The sequence below is a fragment of the Bufo gargarizans genome, chromosome 2 (genome assembly GCF_014858855.1).
Source record: "Bufo gargarizans isolate SCDJY-AF-19 chromosome 2, ASM1485885v1, whole genome shotgun sequence".
In the NCBI taxonomy this organism is placed as follows: domain Eukaryota; kingdom Metazoa; phylum Chordata; class Amphibia; order Anura; family Bufonidae; genus Bufo; species Bufo gargarizans.
This window is the reverse complement of record NC_058081.1, coordinates 560,591,486-560,604,989: the sequence shown is the minus strand read 5'-3', so window position 1 is coordinate 560,604,989 and position 13,504 is coordinate 560,591,486. Positions and strand designations below refer to the sequence as shown.

General features: G+C 44.6%; 1 protein-coding gene across 1 annotated transcript; it reads right to left on the bottom strand.

Moving 5' to 3' along the window:
* Positions 1-903: 903 nt before the first annotated feature.
* LOC122926697 (galactoside alpha-(1,2)-fucosyltransferase 2-like) lies at positions 904-2,033 on the bottom strand. Its single transcript, XM_044278164.1, has one exon. It carries the CDS (start codon positions 2,009-2,011, stop codon positions 1,001-1,003), a length of 1,011 nt encoding a protein of 336 aa, XP_044134099.1. The 5' UTR covers positions 2,012-2,033; the 3' UTR covers positions 904-1,000.
* Between the last annotated feature and the right edge of the window lie 11,471 nt (positions 2,034-13,504).

Below are 13,504 nucleotides of genomic sequence, written 5' to 3'. Positions count from 1 at the left end.
ACAGGCCTAGGCTGAACTTGTCAGTCACTTGGGTCAAGATGTGGGACCTTCAGGCCAGTGTTGTCTGTGTCCGTAGTCTGTCTACTAAGAAACCATAAATGCACGCAGCCCTATGGAAAGGCTGACATAAATGTTGCTGGCACTGCTTGTGCAGTCCCCAGAAGGGTGAAGAACATTAGGTGGTGGTACATAAAATTTTTATTCCACAAATGGCACACCACATTTTCACCCTAAACTAGCATCTTTGCCAAGTATCTGCAAGAATTGTATCTTCCCTTCCACTAGACTGCTTATATATCTTTGCATAACATACATAAACACTAAGTATAGTATATGAGACTAATGATCCTCAAGTAGTCCAGAAATAGTACATTGCTTCTAAGGCTACTTTCACACTAGCGCTTGATCGGATCCGTTCTGAACGGATCCGATCATATTAATGCAGACGGATGCTCCGTTCAGTACGGCTCCGTCTGCATTAATAACTTAGAAAAATTTCTAAGTGCGCAAGATGCCTGAGCGGATCCGTTCAGACCTTCAATGTAAAGTCAATGGGGGACGGATCCACTTGAAGATTGAGCCATATGGTGTCATCTTCAAGCGGATCCGTTCCCATTGACTTACATTGTAAGTCTGAACGGATCCGCTCGCCTCCGCACGGCCAGGCGGACAGCTGAACGCTGCAAGCAGCGTTCAGCTGTCCGCCTGGCCGTGCGGAGGCGAGCGGAGCGGAGGCTGAACGCCGCCAGACTGATGCAGTCTGAGAGGATCCGCTCCATTCAGACTGCATCAGGGCTGGACGGAGGCGTTCGGGTCCGCTCGTGAGCTCCTTCAAACGGAGCTCACGAGCGGACCGACGAACGCTAGTGTGAAAGTAGCCTAAGACATTCATTAAAGGGTAGCACAGTGGCTAGCACTGGTGCCTTGAAGCACTGGGGTCATGTCTGTAAAGTGCTGCAGAATATGTCAGTAAAATACATAAATAATTAAAATGCAATTTTTACTTTGATTTGTTAGTGTTTTCCAACAGTGGAGAAAGATCTGCAGGAATACCAATCCATTCAGGAAGAAAAACAGATGTATACTTGAAAATATTTAGAAAAGGAGAATCTGGTAATGTGAAGTTTGTTAAGTAAATTGTTTCGCCTCCAACCAAGTATGCAGCCCAGTAGCCAAATGACCCAATGGTCATGATAGTGTGGTTACAATGTGCTAAGAGGGCAAAATCACGGGCAGGAGAGCGTTCTTGACCATCTCCAGCAAAGTAGACATCCCCTAGTGAATTATTAATGTTTTTCTTACACCAGTTCATGCCATTACTGGTCACCACAAAGAGAGGGTTCACATACTTTAGTCTGAAATAGTCCATGGCTTGTTGTAGGTAATTTTTGTCTGCTACTACTCCTTGTCTTTTCTTTGGCATTACATCTACATAATCTCCTCTACGAACATGAACCCCAATATAAGTCACATTAACCTTAGGCCCCTTAGCTTGTTCTAAGTATAAATTTGCTTCCTTTTTTAAACTATCATGGAAAGTGAATTCTCGTACTATCTCTTCTCGTATGTGATGATAGAAAGTCCACGAATAGGGAGTACCAAAAAGTTTCACGTATTGTCCAGAGATGTTTAAATATTCTGGGGACATCCAATTATGTAGCTTGTAATGAGTCCATTTGATTGAGTTTGCAACTTCCTGGGGAATAACAGGCAATGATATCTTAAAAATCTTCCCAAGCTCACTCTGCATCTCGGGTAAAACATAGGCTTGATGACCGTTAAGTTTTGCCAGAGCGTATAACACCGCATATTCTCCCATCTTGTTTCCTAAACGTGAAGTGGGCTGTGTGGTCCATATCACTGTATCTGATGGAGAGCTGCTTGATTGCCTACCATTTTTACGTCTAAAAAATGTTATTGCATATCCTCTATTGGCATTATACAAGTACAAGATAATCACAGTGATTGGCATCACCAAAAAGGCACTCTTAATTACTCTGTGGATTTTCATGGTGGGTTACTTGGCAGGAATTGAATCCCTAGATACAAAAACAAATACATGAGTAGAGAACAATATTGGACAAACATATCTTAGTCACTGCACTTTCACACAATTTCATTTAATAGAGAATGGTGTAACTAGCAAATTTCTAAATGATTTCAATTAAAAAATATGTCTGCATCCTCCTTACAAAAAAAGTCATGGCAACTAGGAGTCTCACTTGTACTTCCACTAGTCTGACCCAGGAAGAAGTGCAGCAGCGTCTTAAAAAGATTAAAATAGACAAAATGCTGGGACCAGATGGCATACACCCCCGTAACCTAAGAGAATTAAGTAATGTCATAGACAGATCCTTATTTCTTATATTTAAGGACTCTATATTGGCAGGGAGCATTCCACAGGATTGCCGCTTAGCAAATGTGGTGCCAATATTCAAAAAGGGTCCAAAAACAGAGCCCGGAAACTATAGGCCATTAAGTTTAACGTCTGGAAACTAAGAGATGCTATCTTGGACTACCTCAATGAAAATAAGCAAATAACGCCATATCAGCATGGCTTCAGGAGTCAATCGATGTCATATATCTTGACTTCTCCAAAGCATTTGACACTGTGCCACATAAAAGGTTAGTATATAAAATGAGAATGCTGAGACTGGGAGAAAACGTCTGTATGTGGGTAAGTAACTGGCTCAGTGATAGAAAACAGAGGGTGGTTATTAACGGTACACACTCAGATTGGGTCACTGTCACTAGTGGGGTACCACAGGGGCCAGTATTGGGCCCTATTCTTTTCAATATATTTATTAATGATCTTGTAGAGGGGCTCCACAGTGAAATATATATTTTTGAAGATGACACTAAACTGCGTAAAGTGATTTGGGCTACTTTCACACTGGCGTTTTGGCTTTCCGTTTGTGAGATCCATCATGGGCTCTCACAAGCAGTCCAAAATGGATCAGTTTTGCCCTAATGCATTCTGAATGAAAAAGGATCTGCTCAGATGCATCAGTTTGCCTCCGTTCTGTCTCCATTCCGCTTTGAAGGCTGACACCAAAACGCTACTGAGTCAAACGGATCCGTTCTGACTTACAATGTAAATCAATGGGGACGGATCCTTTTTCTATGACGCAATCTGGCACAATAGAAAACGGATGCGTCCTCCTTTGACTTTCAAGGGTGTCCAAGACTGATCCGTCTTGGCTATGTTAAAGATAATACAAACGGATCAGTTCTGAATGGATGCAGACGGTTGTATTATCTGAACGGATCCATCTGTGCAGATCCATGACTTATCCGCAACAAACGTGAGTGTGAAAGTAGCCTGACACAGAAGAGGACAGTAGTGGCAGATGAAGTTTAATACTGACATATGTAAGGTTATGTATATGGGAAGGAATAATGCAAGTCACCCATACATAGTAAATAGTAAAATACTGGGTAACACTGACATAGAAAAGGACTTAGGAATTTTAGTGGGCAGTAAACAACTGTAGAAACCAGTATCAGGCAGCTGCTGCCAAGGCCAATAAGATAATGGCTTGCATCAAAAGGGGCATAAATGCACATGATGAAAACATAGGGACACATTTATTAAGACTGGCGTTTTAGACACCGGTCTTAATAAATAGTGACGAGCAGCATTTTAGCTGAATATTAGACATGAAGCCGCGATTGCAAAAATTGCCAATGTAATATGCATGTACTGCGCGTGCAATTGCATTACCTATAACAAACAATCACACAAAGGCTATATGCCAAAAGCCGGGTATGTGCTCTCTATATTCAGACATACTTGGGAGCCAGTGAGACTCAAAGTTGCTTCACTTTGTTGGATGGCTTGGGGGACCTCTGCACCTAGATCATTATAATTAGGGTGACAAAAAAAATGTAAATTGAGTGCTTAGGAGGGCTGCATAAAAGTTTTCGGTTTTCTAACTGTCCTAACATTTATATTCAATAACCTTTCTATACTGTTTTGTCATGTAAACTCATTTACATAAACATGGGCATATGGGAAAGAAATGCAAATTTGCTGAACCTGCCTTGTTTTTCAGCTGAACCACTATTTGCATGTCTTATCCCATATGCCCGTGTTTATGCAAATTCGTTTATATGACAAAACAGTATAGAAAGGGTATTGAATATAAATATAAATGAAGAGCAGTGAGACCATAAAACTCTCTGGCTGAGGAGGTGGTGATGATGAACTCACTAAAATAATTAGTATAAGAGGGGCCTAGATGTATTTCTGGAGTGTAATAATATCACAGGTTATAGTTATTAGATTTCTGGAGAGGTTGTTGATCCAGGGAGCTATTTTGACTGCCTGATTGGGTTTTGGAAGGAATTTCCCCCCCCCCCCCCCCTAAACTGAAGAAAATTGGTTTCTACCTCAAAGAGTTTTTTTGCCTTCCTCTGGATCAACTTGCATGATAACAGGCTGAACTGGATAGACAGATGTCTTTTTTCAGCCTTACAAACTATGTTACTACATTACACCTAATTTGCAGTCCACTGCCTTCTGTCAAGCAAGATCCATCCCCAGACACACAGACGACGGCTCACAGGAAATTGGGGTATCAGAGCAGGGCCGGCTCCGGGTTCATTTGGGCCCTTGGGCGATAAATCTCAGTGGGTCCCCTTCTGGCATTTTTTTTTTACATTTACATTTCCCCCTGTGGCTCCCACACCATACAATGACCCCCCGTGCCCACCAGAAAGTATAGTGATCCCCAGTGGCCTCCATGCAGTATAATGACCACTAGTGGCCCTTTCACACAGTATAATGACTCCTCCAATGCCCTCCCACACAGTATAATGACCCCCAGTGGCTCCCCACACAGTATAATGACCCCCCCCCCCCCCCAGTGGCCCCACATTCAGAATAATAACCTCCAGTGCCCTCCTCACTGGGGGTCATACTGTATGGAGATAAGGAAGCTGACAGAGGAAGGAGTGGGCAGGAGTTTGGATGGCTGCCTGGCAGCTACATGCCAAAGCCTTCAGCATGCAACTGCTAGGTAGCCATCGCAGCCTCTGACGGCCTCCCGTTCTATAGCATGAGGGGTCTCTGGGAGAGTGGAACCACTAAACTAACAAACAGGGGGTTCTCAGGGGTCTGGGCCCACTAAACTGACCAATGGGGCCACCCATTGAAAGTAATTAGCCAAGATCTATATGTTGCTAGAAAAAGCCTGTTGGAATCCCCCTTTTCCTACCGCTGTATGAGCATGCCACTGGATATGTCCTCCTGTAGTCCATCTTCATCGAGCAAGAGTATGCTAGTTTCTCTCTTTTTATGGTGGTCTCAGATCAGTGCCACAAAACCAGTGCTGCAGAAACATTGCCAGTGCTAAAAACAAGCCTATTAAGGTTGGGGAGGTCAGTGACAGCATCGCTGTGTGAAGAGCCTTCCTTTCATGAATTAAGACGGCCTGACAAAAGTCCCTCTTCGGTTCGGGCCTAAACAGTTGCTTCCCTGGTAGCTACGCCACTGAGCACTTCCATCTGTTTTTATGGAAGCGCTCATAGCAGCGCAGTAGGCCCCCCCAGGAGCAGCGGGCCCCGGCATTTGCCCGGGTATGCCAGGTGTTGACGCCGGCCCTGTATCAGAGCTAGCTGAGCTCCTAAGCCTGACAAAACAACTGCTTCTACACAGTCTTTGCAGATTATAGGAGCATCCTGTGTGTCTGTAAGTGAGATTTCCCCATTCTTATTTTTCTGTGAGCTTTGGAGATGAAAACATACATAGTGGGAAGTAAGGGAAATACAGTTCTGGCAGATTGCACAGAAGGGAGACAACCTCTGCTTCTGAGAAAAATGCATCTAGCTGTGCAGCTGAAACAGGGAATAACAAGAAATATACACAAGCATAGTTGCAATGAAAAGTGACTACTGGCACTTTTCATCCCACATACAGAGTTGCCACCTGAAGATTGCCATACAAAATTAAGCCCTTCAGGTCTTGATTGCGGTGAACTTTGAAATGCTTTGAGAGTGAGAGTTTCATATAGCCTGTTCTAATGTTATTGAACTCCGCCCCCGCCCCATTATATCTTCTTTAATGTCCTCTTAGTTTTTTCCCCTTTTTTTGTATTATTGCTTATACATCATCTGACTATATCCATTTTTACATATTTATACATGCATTTTTTATGCGTTTGGTGAAAGCATAATATAATATCCACATGACTGTTATAGATATATTCTAATTTTGGAAGCGCTTCCACTAATTCCAAGTCCTAGATCACTCCTACCGACCTGAACACCGGGAGTCCATACAGCAGGTCAGCAGTAGTGCTAGACACGTGGGACGCCGAACACAGAGGGCATCATCTAGACAGCAGTGGATGCAGGAATTGCCCCCACTCCGTGCCAATACAGACCAGTGAGAATACTGGAACACAGCACGATGAATCATAATCAGATGCTGAACATACGGCTCCCCTCAGCCCGCAGGAGCAGATAAACAATGCGGTCATTCAGAAAGGTAACGGCGGCCAGTGCGCTCAGCTTGGGTGGGACGCCACCAAGTACTGGTCCACTGCACATTCTTTACCTTACCGCATTATCTGTTGTATTTTCTGCTACGTTTCCACCTGCCAAAACTTAGGGCTAAATACCCAGGACTCCCGCATAACTCATATAGAGCAAGGCTGATTTATTTATCTATCCTAACAGACGGTTTGTGGAACGGGAGACTGGAATAGAAATATCCGGACTGTTCGAGATCGAAAGTATATCTCGTTTTTTGTGACTATATATTGCAGCTCGCACCAGAATCATACTGTGACTGTACTCAGAATACTGCCCTGTGCTACACAGGGAACATATCTATCGTTATTGTATACTTGCTTCTATTTGAATATATATCACCAGAATACTCACATATGACCTACTTTATACAGCTTTGCGGATACTTGCTCGATTATTGTATCTATCACATTTCACCTATTGTTGGATACTTCACCTGGATATCTGAGCATCTACTATCAGTACAGCATCTGGTTCATAATTGACTGACTTTCCTGCTCCGAGTGTCACAGACCTGGACATTTCGCCTCCGTTTGTGAGATTTTTAAAAAAAATTTAGTTTATACTTTAGTTTTTTCTATATGACCTTTTTATACTGTGTATCTTTGTAGTCTAATAAACGTTAACCCATTTATTGCATCAAAGTCCGTTGTATCTGCTGATTCCATATATAGAGTGCCAGTCTAATTTTTGGCCTGGTTATTTTTGAGTCCCTGCTCTGCTTTCTACTTAGGAGATGTCTACTCTGGGAGTAATGTTCTTTGGCTGGCTCTGTGGAGTCAGGGCTAGAACAATGAAAGGAGAGGGGGGAGGTAGTGTTCTCAAGCATGGTAGCATTCTAACAGTGCTTGGGGATATCTGTAGACAACGATTCCTAACGGAACCTCCAATACAGATGTGCGTGCAATCAGTCTCCCCATCAGTCAAAGCATACTTGCTCTCTGATATGCAGGTCTTTTGTTTTTCCAGAATAAAAGTGAGGAGATGGTGTCTCACCCTCTAATCCCCACTGTGCTGAATTAGGCTGTTTTACGCAGACACAGATGTTTAGCAGCGTCTAGATCAGAGCATCAGACTACACAAATAAACCTATTCTTCAACTTAAAACCTGCACAGCGTTTCTCTAGCGATAACCATCACACACTACTGTAATTATCACTAGAGAAGAATATCTAATATAGTTGTGACTGAGGGACAAGCTTTTCATCAGAACATCTCTCACTGACTGTCACCATAAATGTTGTCTATTAGTCTTACAAAGCATAACAGTGTGACAAACCAGGGTAAACTGGGCTACTGCATAGGTCTGTACAGTGAAAAGGGTTGTCCGGGTTCAGAGCTGAACCCAGACATATCCCCTTCTTCACCCAGGCAGCCCCTCTGACATGAGCATCAGAGCATTTCATGCTTTACAGGCTAGGGCAGCGCTATTGCCAGCCCATTAGTGTCTGTGACATCACCGGGACCACTCGTAGGCGTAATCCTCCGCCTAGCAGTGTAAGTTTGTAAACAAAGACGCTCTCGTCATTCACGATACAGCGCAGGGCAAATGCAGATTAACGTGAGCACCCAGTAATAAGTAAGCAAGCTAACATTGTATATAAGATGCTACAGTAATCCAATATGTGACTGAAAGTTTTATTGTTCCAGCACTAAAAAGTTACTAAAACATCACTAGTTACTCAATAGCAGCTGAGAATATTGTTACATATACAAAAGTTAGGGATATTTGGCTTGTGGGTGAAATTTTAGGATAAACTTAAAATGTTCTCTTACCTTTAGGCTACTTTCACACTAGCGGCACAGACCTCCGGCAGGCTGTTCCATCGGGTGAACAGCCTGCCGGATCCATCCTGCCGCTAGTGACCGTGTGCCCCCGGGCTGCCGCTCCGTCCCCATTAACTATAATGGGGGTGGGGGCGGAGTTCTGTCAGAGGCACGGCAGCCCACGGCGAGAGGCTGCCGGAATAAAACTACGACATGTCTGACATTAATTCCGGCAGCCTCTCGCCGTGAGCTGCCGTGCCTCTGACAGAACTCCGCCCCCACCCCCATTATAGTTAATATATTCAATGGGGTCAGAGCGGCAGTCCAGGGGCACCTGGTCACTAGCGGCAGGACGGATCCGGTAGGCTGTTCACCCAATGGAACAGCCTGCCGGAAGTCCGTGCCGCTAGTGTGAAAGTAGCCTTACAGGTGAACTTAATGTGACTTTCTCTAAACTTTTGCACATCCAACTGTTCAGTGTTTCAGTACTTGTTGTACAACTTGCTGTTCTCTAACAAGGAGCTTAAAGAGTAACTAAACCTTTATAATAATTTTGAATATGTTGTCCCTAACCCCCCCCCCCCCCCAAAGAAAAAAAATCTAATATGCTTGTAGGCAGGGGAGCACCCAGGAATTTTGTCTAGGCGGGGTCCGAAAGGCAAAAAAATGTGGCATGTGTAGTGCGCTGTGCTAATTAAATTTTTCAAAGCCCCCTTTATATTTAAAACTGCAGGGACGGGGTGTAGTGTGTTGCGCTGATTCTTTTACTTGGCGATTCTAAAAGCTCTGTAGGAAAATAACAATGCGGCCCTGTCCATTATTAAAAGCCCCTCCTACATATAATAGGCCACTCCCAACAAGCACAGCTGACATTCTATAGTTGCGGCCTGTCTCTACACATCATACGGAGAGGGGGGGTCTGTCCTGGCTGCACTGCCTGCTTCAAATCATACAATAAACAGCAGGCTACAGTCAGGAAGCTCCTCCGCTCTCCTCCCTCCCCAGATCCTGCTCGAGGCCTGTGGTTCCCCCCACCATCTGCCTGCTGCCCCCTTTGGCTGTCCTCACCCAGCTCTGAATCCTCCTTCTGCAAATGGCGGGGGTGGAGCCGGAGCAGGAGCATCTCCTCTCCTACACAGCGCCCCATACCTCTTACATCCAGTGATGTCACCTATGTTGTAGACGTTCTCTTCTCCATTCAGACCAGACCGCCATGATGATTTTTCAGCCATCTCCCGTCTCTGCAGAGATTAACAAACAGACATTAGTTTCCCACATTTCCATCATCTTCTGAACACCCTTTCCTGCCACCCCCAATACTGTGCCCGCTGTGCCCCTAATACTATACTGCAGAAACAGTCCCCCTGGAAATACTACTACCACACAGATAGTGCCCCAATACTGTGCCCGCTGTGCCCCCAATACTATACTGCAGAAACAGTCCCCCTGGAAATACTGCTACCACACAGATAGTGCCCCAATACTGTGCCCGCTGTGCCCCCAATACTATACTGCAGAAACAGTCCCCCTGGAAATACTACTACCACAGAGATAGTGCCCCAATACTGTGCCCGCTGTGCCCCCAATACTATACTGCAGAAACAGTCCCCCTGGAAATACTACCACCACACAGATAGTGCCCCAATACTGCGCCCGCTGTGTCCCCAATACTATACTGCAGAAACAGTCCCCCTGGAAATACTACTACCACACAGATAGTGCCCCCTTCAACAATTATTAGCACACAGTGCTCTAAAAAAATAACTGCGCCCAGACACTAATGGTATAAAGATAATGTCCCCCAAAAATTATTGTGCTAAGCTGATAACGTGGCAGGGTGCCCCCCAAAGTAACAGGGCTCCCCAAAATAGAAATAATTCTCTGCCAGAGCACACTTAGTAGTAATAATGTCCCTATAGTGCCCATACTAGTAATCATGATCCTCATAGCCCCCCAGTATTAGCAAAGCTCTGCATAATGCCTAATAGTACTAATAATTCTCCCTACAATATGACAGTACATGAATTACCCCCGCTTAGTACCCGCTGTTGAGCTAATGTCCCCATAATGTATGCCAGTAAAAAATACCCCTATATAGTGCCCCAGTAAATGCCCTCATAGTGCTCCTTTCCCCCTTCCCCATAGTGCCTACCATAATGTGCCAGTAAAAAAATGCCCCCTTGGTGCCACCAGATGCCATAATGCCCCCATAATGTGCTAATAAGAATAAAGGCCCCTTTATAGCCCCCACTTCCCCTTAGTGCCCCCAAATAATGCCCCTATAGTGCCACCAGATGCCCCATAGTGCCATTCTCCCCTATAGTGCCCCAATAATGTGTCAATAAAAAAAAGCCCCTTTAGATCCCCCAGATGCCCCCATAGTGCCGCCCCATAATGTGCCAGTAAAAAATGCCGCTTCAAAGTGCCACCATATGCCCCAATAGTGCTCCACTCCTCCATAGTGCTGCCCTCTCCTATAGTGCCTCCCATAATGTGCCAGTTAAAAATGCCCCCTTAGTGCCACCAGATGCCATAATGCCTCCATGTGCCAATAAGAAAAAAAGGCCCCTTTAGAACCCCCACTTCCCCATAGTGCCGCCAAATAATGCCCCTATAGTGCCACCAAATGCCCTATAGTGCCATTCTCCCCTATAGTGCCCCCATAATGTGTCAAAAAAAGCCCCTTTAGAGCCCCCATAGTGCTCTTCTCCCCATGGTGCCCCCCAAATAATGCCCCTATAGTGCCACCAGATGCCCCCTAGCGCCATTCTCCCCTATAGTGCCCCCCATAATGTGTAAAAAAAAAAGCCCCTTTAGAACCCCCATAGTGCTCCTCTCTCCCATGGTGCCCCCCCAATAATGTGCCAGTAAGAACCACCGCCGCCGCCGCAAATGCCCGCAATTTACATCCAGGGCCGCGCCACCTGTGGTGATCGGCGGTGTGGCCCTGAAGGATAAAAAAATAAAAATTGGGCTGGTTGTTCTAGGTGGGGGGGGGAGGGGGGGTCCAGACCCGCTGGACCCCCCCTGTAGGTGCGCCACTGCTTGTAGGGAACTGCTACTACTGCTGAGAAGTAGTGAATTTAGCCTTTAGCCTTAGTGAGGAGACATCTAATGTCTCTAGAAGTCTAAGGCAAGTGGCATGTGTAATCTTTATAACTAGGAGGGATAGATAAGCAGATCTTTGAGTATCTATATCCTTAAGATCAGCTAGTGAAGCTAGACTGTATAGGAATAGATTGCCACCTGCTCCTCTTTAACTCCCTCACACAGAACCGGAAGTTCTGCTCTGTGTTACTTATATATTCACAGAATCTATCTAGTAATTGTAGTTAGGGATCAGTATATAGCTCAGGGTAGTGATAGGCTAGACTTCTGTAGGCCAACTAGATAGTTAGAGGCCTGGTTGCACTGGTAGATTAGTTGGCAGGTTAAGGACTCAGTGTTAGGATAGTCAGGCCTGCATCTACTACTGTTGCTGCTACCCTGTTTGCTGCCTGACAGAAATCCTTTCATCATCGTCATCGTCCTCTCCTGATTGGCTGTCTGTCATTAGTGATGTCGCGAACATAAAATTTTCAGTTCGCGAACGGCAAACGCGAATTTCCGCAAATGTTCGCGAACATGCGAAGCGGGCGAACCGCAATAGACTTCAATAGGAAGGCGAATTTGAAAACCCACAGGTACTCTTTGTGGCCACAATAGTGATGAAAAAGTTGTTTCAAGGGGACTAACACCTGGACTGTGGCATGCCGGAGGGGGATCCATGGCAAAACTCCCATGGAAAATTACGTAGTTGACGCAGAGTGTGGTAAGTTGAAATCGCAATGCAATTTATAGAACTTGAATTAATCGCATTGCGATTTCAAATTTCTCAAATCTGACAGTACATTCTAGCATGGAGTCGTTCCCATGGTGATGGGGACGCTCCATGAGCACAGAAGTCGGCAGAAGTTCTGTTGAAAACGCAATGCGATTTATAGAACTTAATCGCATTGCGATTTCAACTTTCTCAAATCCGACAGTACATTCTAGCATGGAGTCGTTCCCATGGTGATGGGGACGCTCCATGAGCACGGAAGTCAGCAGAAGTTCTGTTGAAATCGCAATGCAATTTATAGAACTTGAATTAATCGCATTGCGATTTGAACTTAGAGCTTCTGCCGACTTCCGTGCTCATGGAGCATCCCCATCACCATGGGAATGGCTCCATGCTAGAATGTACTGTCGGATTTGAGAAAGTTGTAATCGCAATGCGATTAATGCAGGTTATATTAATCGCATTGCGAATTCAACTTAGAGCTGCTGGGTTCCTAATGGTTGTATTGCTAGAATATAACAAAGATTGAGAATATAGTGCTATATTCGTTATATTCGTCAATTCTAGCAATACAACCATTAGGAACTTAGCTTGAATTCGCAATGTGAGTAATATAACCTGCATTATTCGCATTGCGATTACAACTTAGATCTGAGTTCCTAATGGTTGTATTGCTAGAATTGACAACGAATATAGCACTATATTCTCAATCTTCGTTATATTCTATCAATATAAACATTAGGAACCCAGCAGCTCTAAGTTGTAATCGCAATGCGATTAATATAACCTGTATTAATCGCATTGCGATTACAACTTTGTGACACTGCAGCTTCAGAATTAATCTAAGATGGATGCTGTCCTTGCTTTTTGATAGGCGGTGGGAGGGTCTGGGAGGGAGGGTATGATGATTGGCTGGAATGTGTCTGCTGACTGGGAGGTACAGGGTCAAAGTTTGCTCAATGATGACGTATAGGAGGCGGACCGAACATCACATATGTTCGCCCGCCGCCGCGGCGAACGCGAACATGCGATATTCGCCGGGAACTGTTCGCCGGCGAATAGTTCGGGACATCTCTATCTGTCATCTGAAAGAGTCCTGGATCTACAGTCATCCACAAGGACCCCTACACTTGGATCATCTCTTCTGTTGCCTGGAAGTATTGTGCACAGGACTCTATATACAGTGGATATAAAAAGTCTACACACCCCTGTTAAAATGTCAGGTTTCTGTGATGTAAAAAAAAAATTGACAGAGATAAATCATTTCAGAACTTTTTCCACCATTAATGTGACTTAGAAACTGTACAACTCAATTGAAAAATAAAATGAAATCTTTTAGGTGGAGGGAAGAAAAATATAAAAATAAAATAATATGGTTGCATA

Excerpts from the sequence above, each read along its gene's own strand:
- LOC122926697 (XM_044278164.1), bottom strand. The coding sequence starts at position 2,011 with ATGAAAATCCACAGAGTAATTAAGAGTGCCTTTTTGGTGATGCCAATC.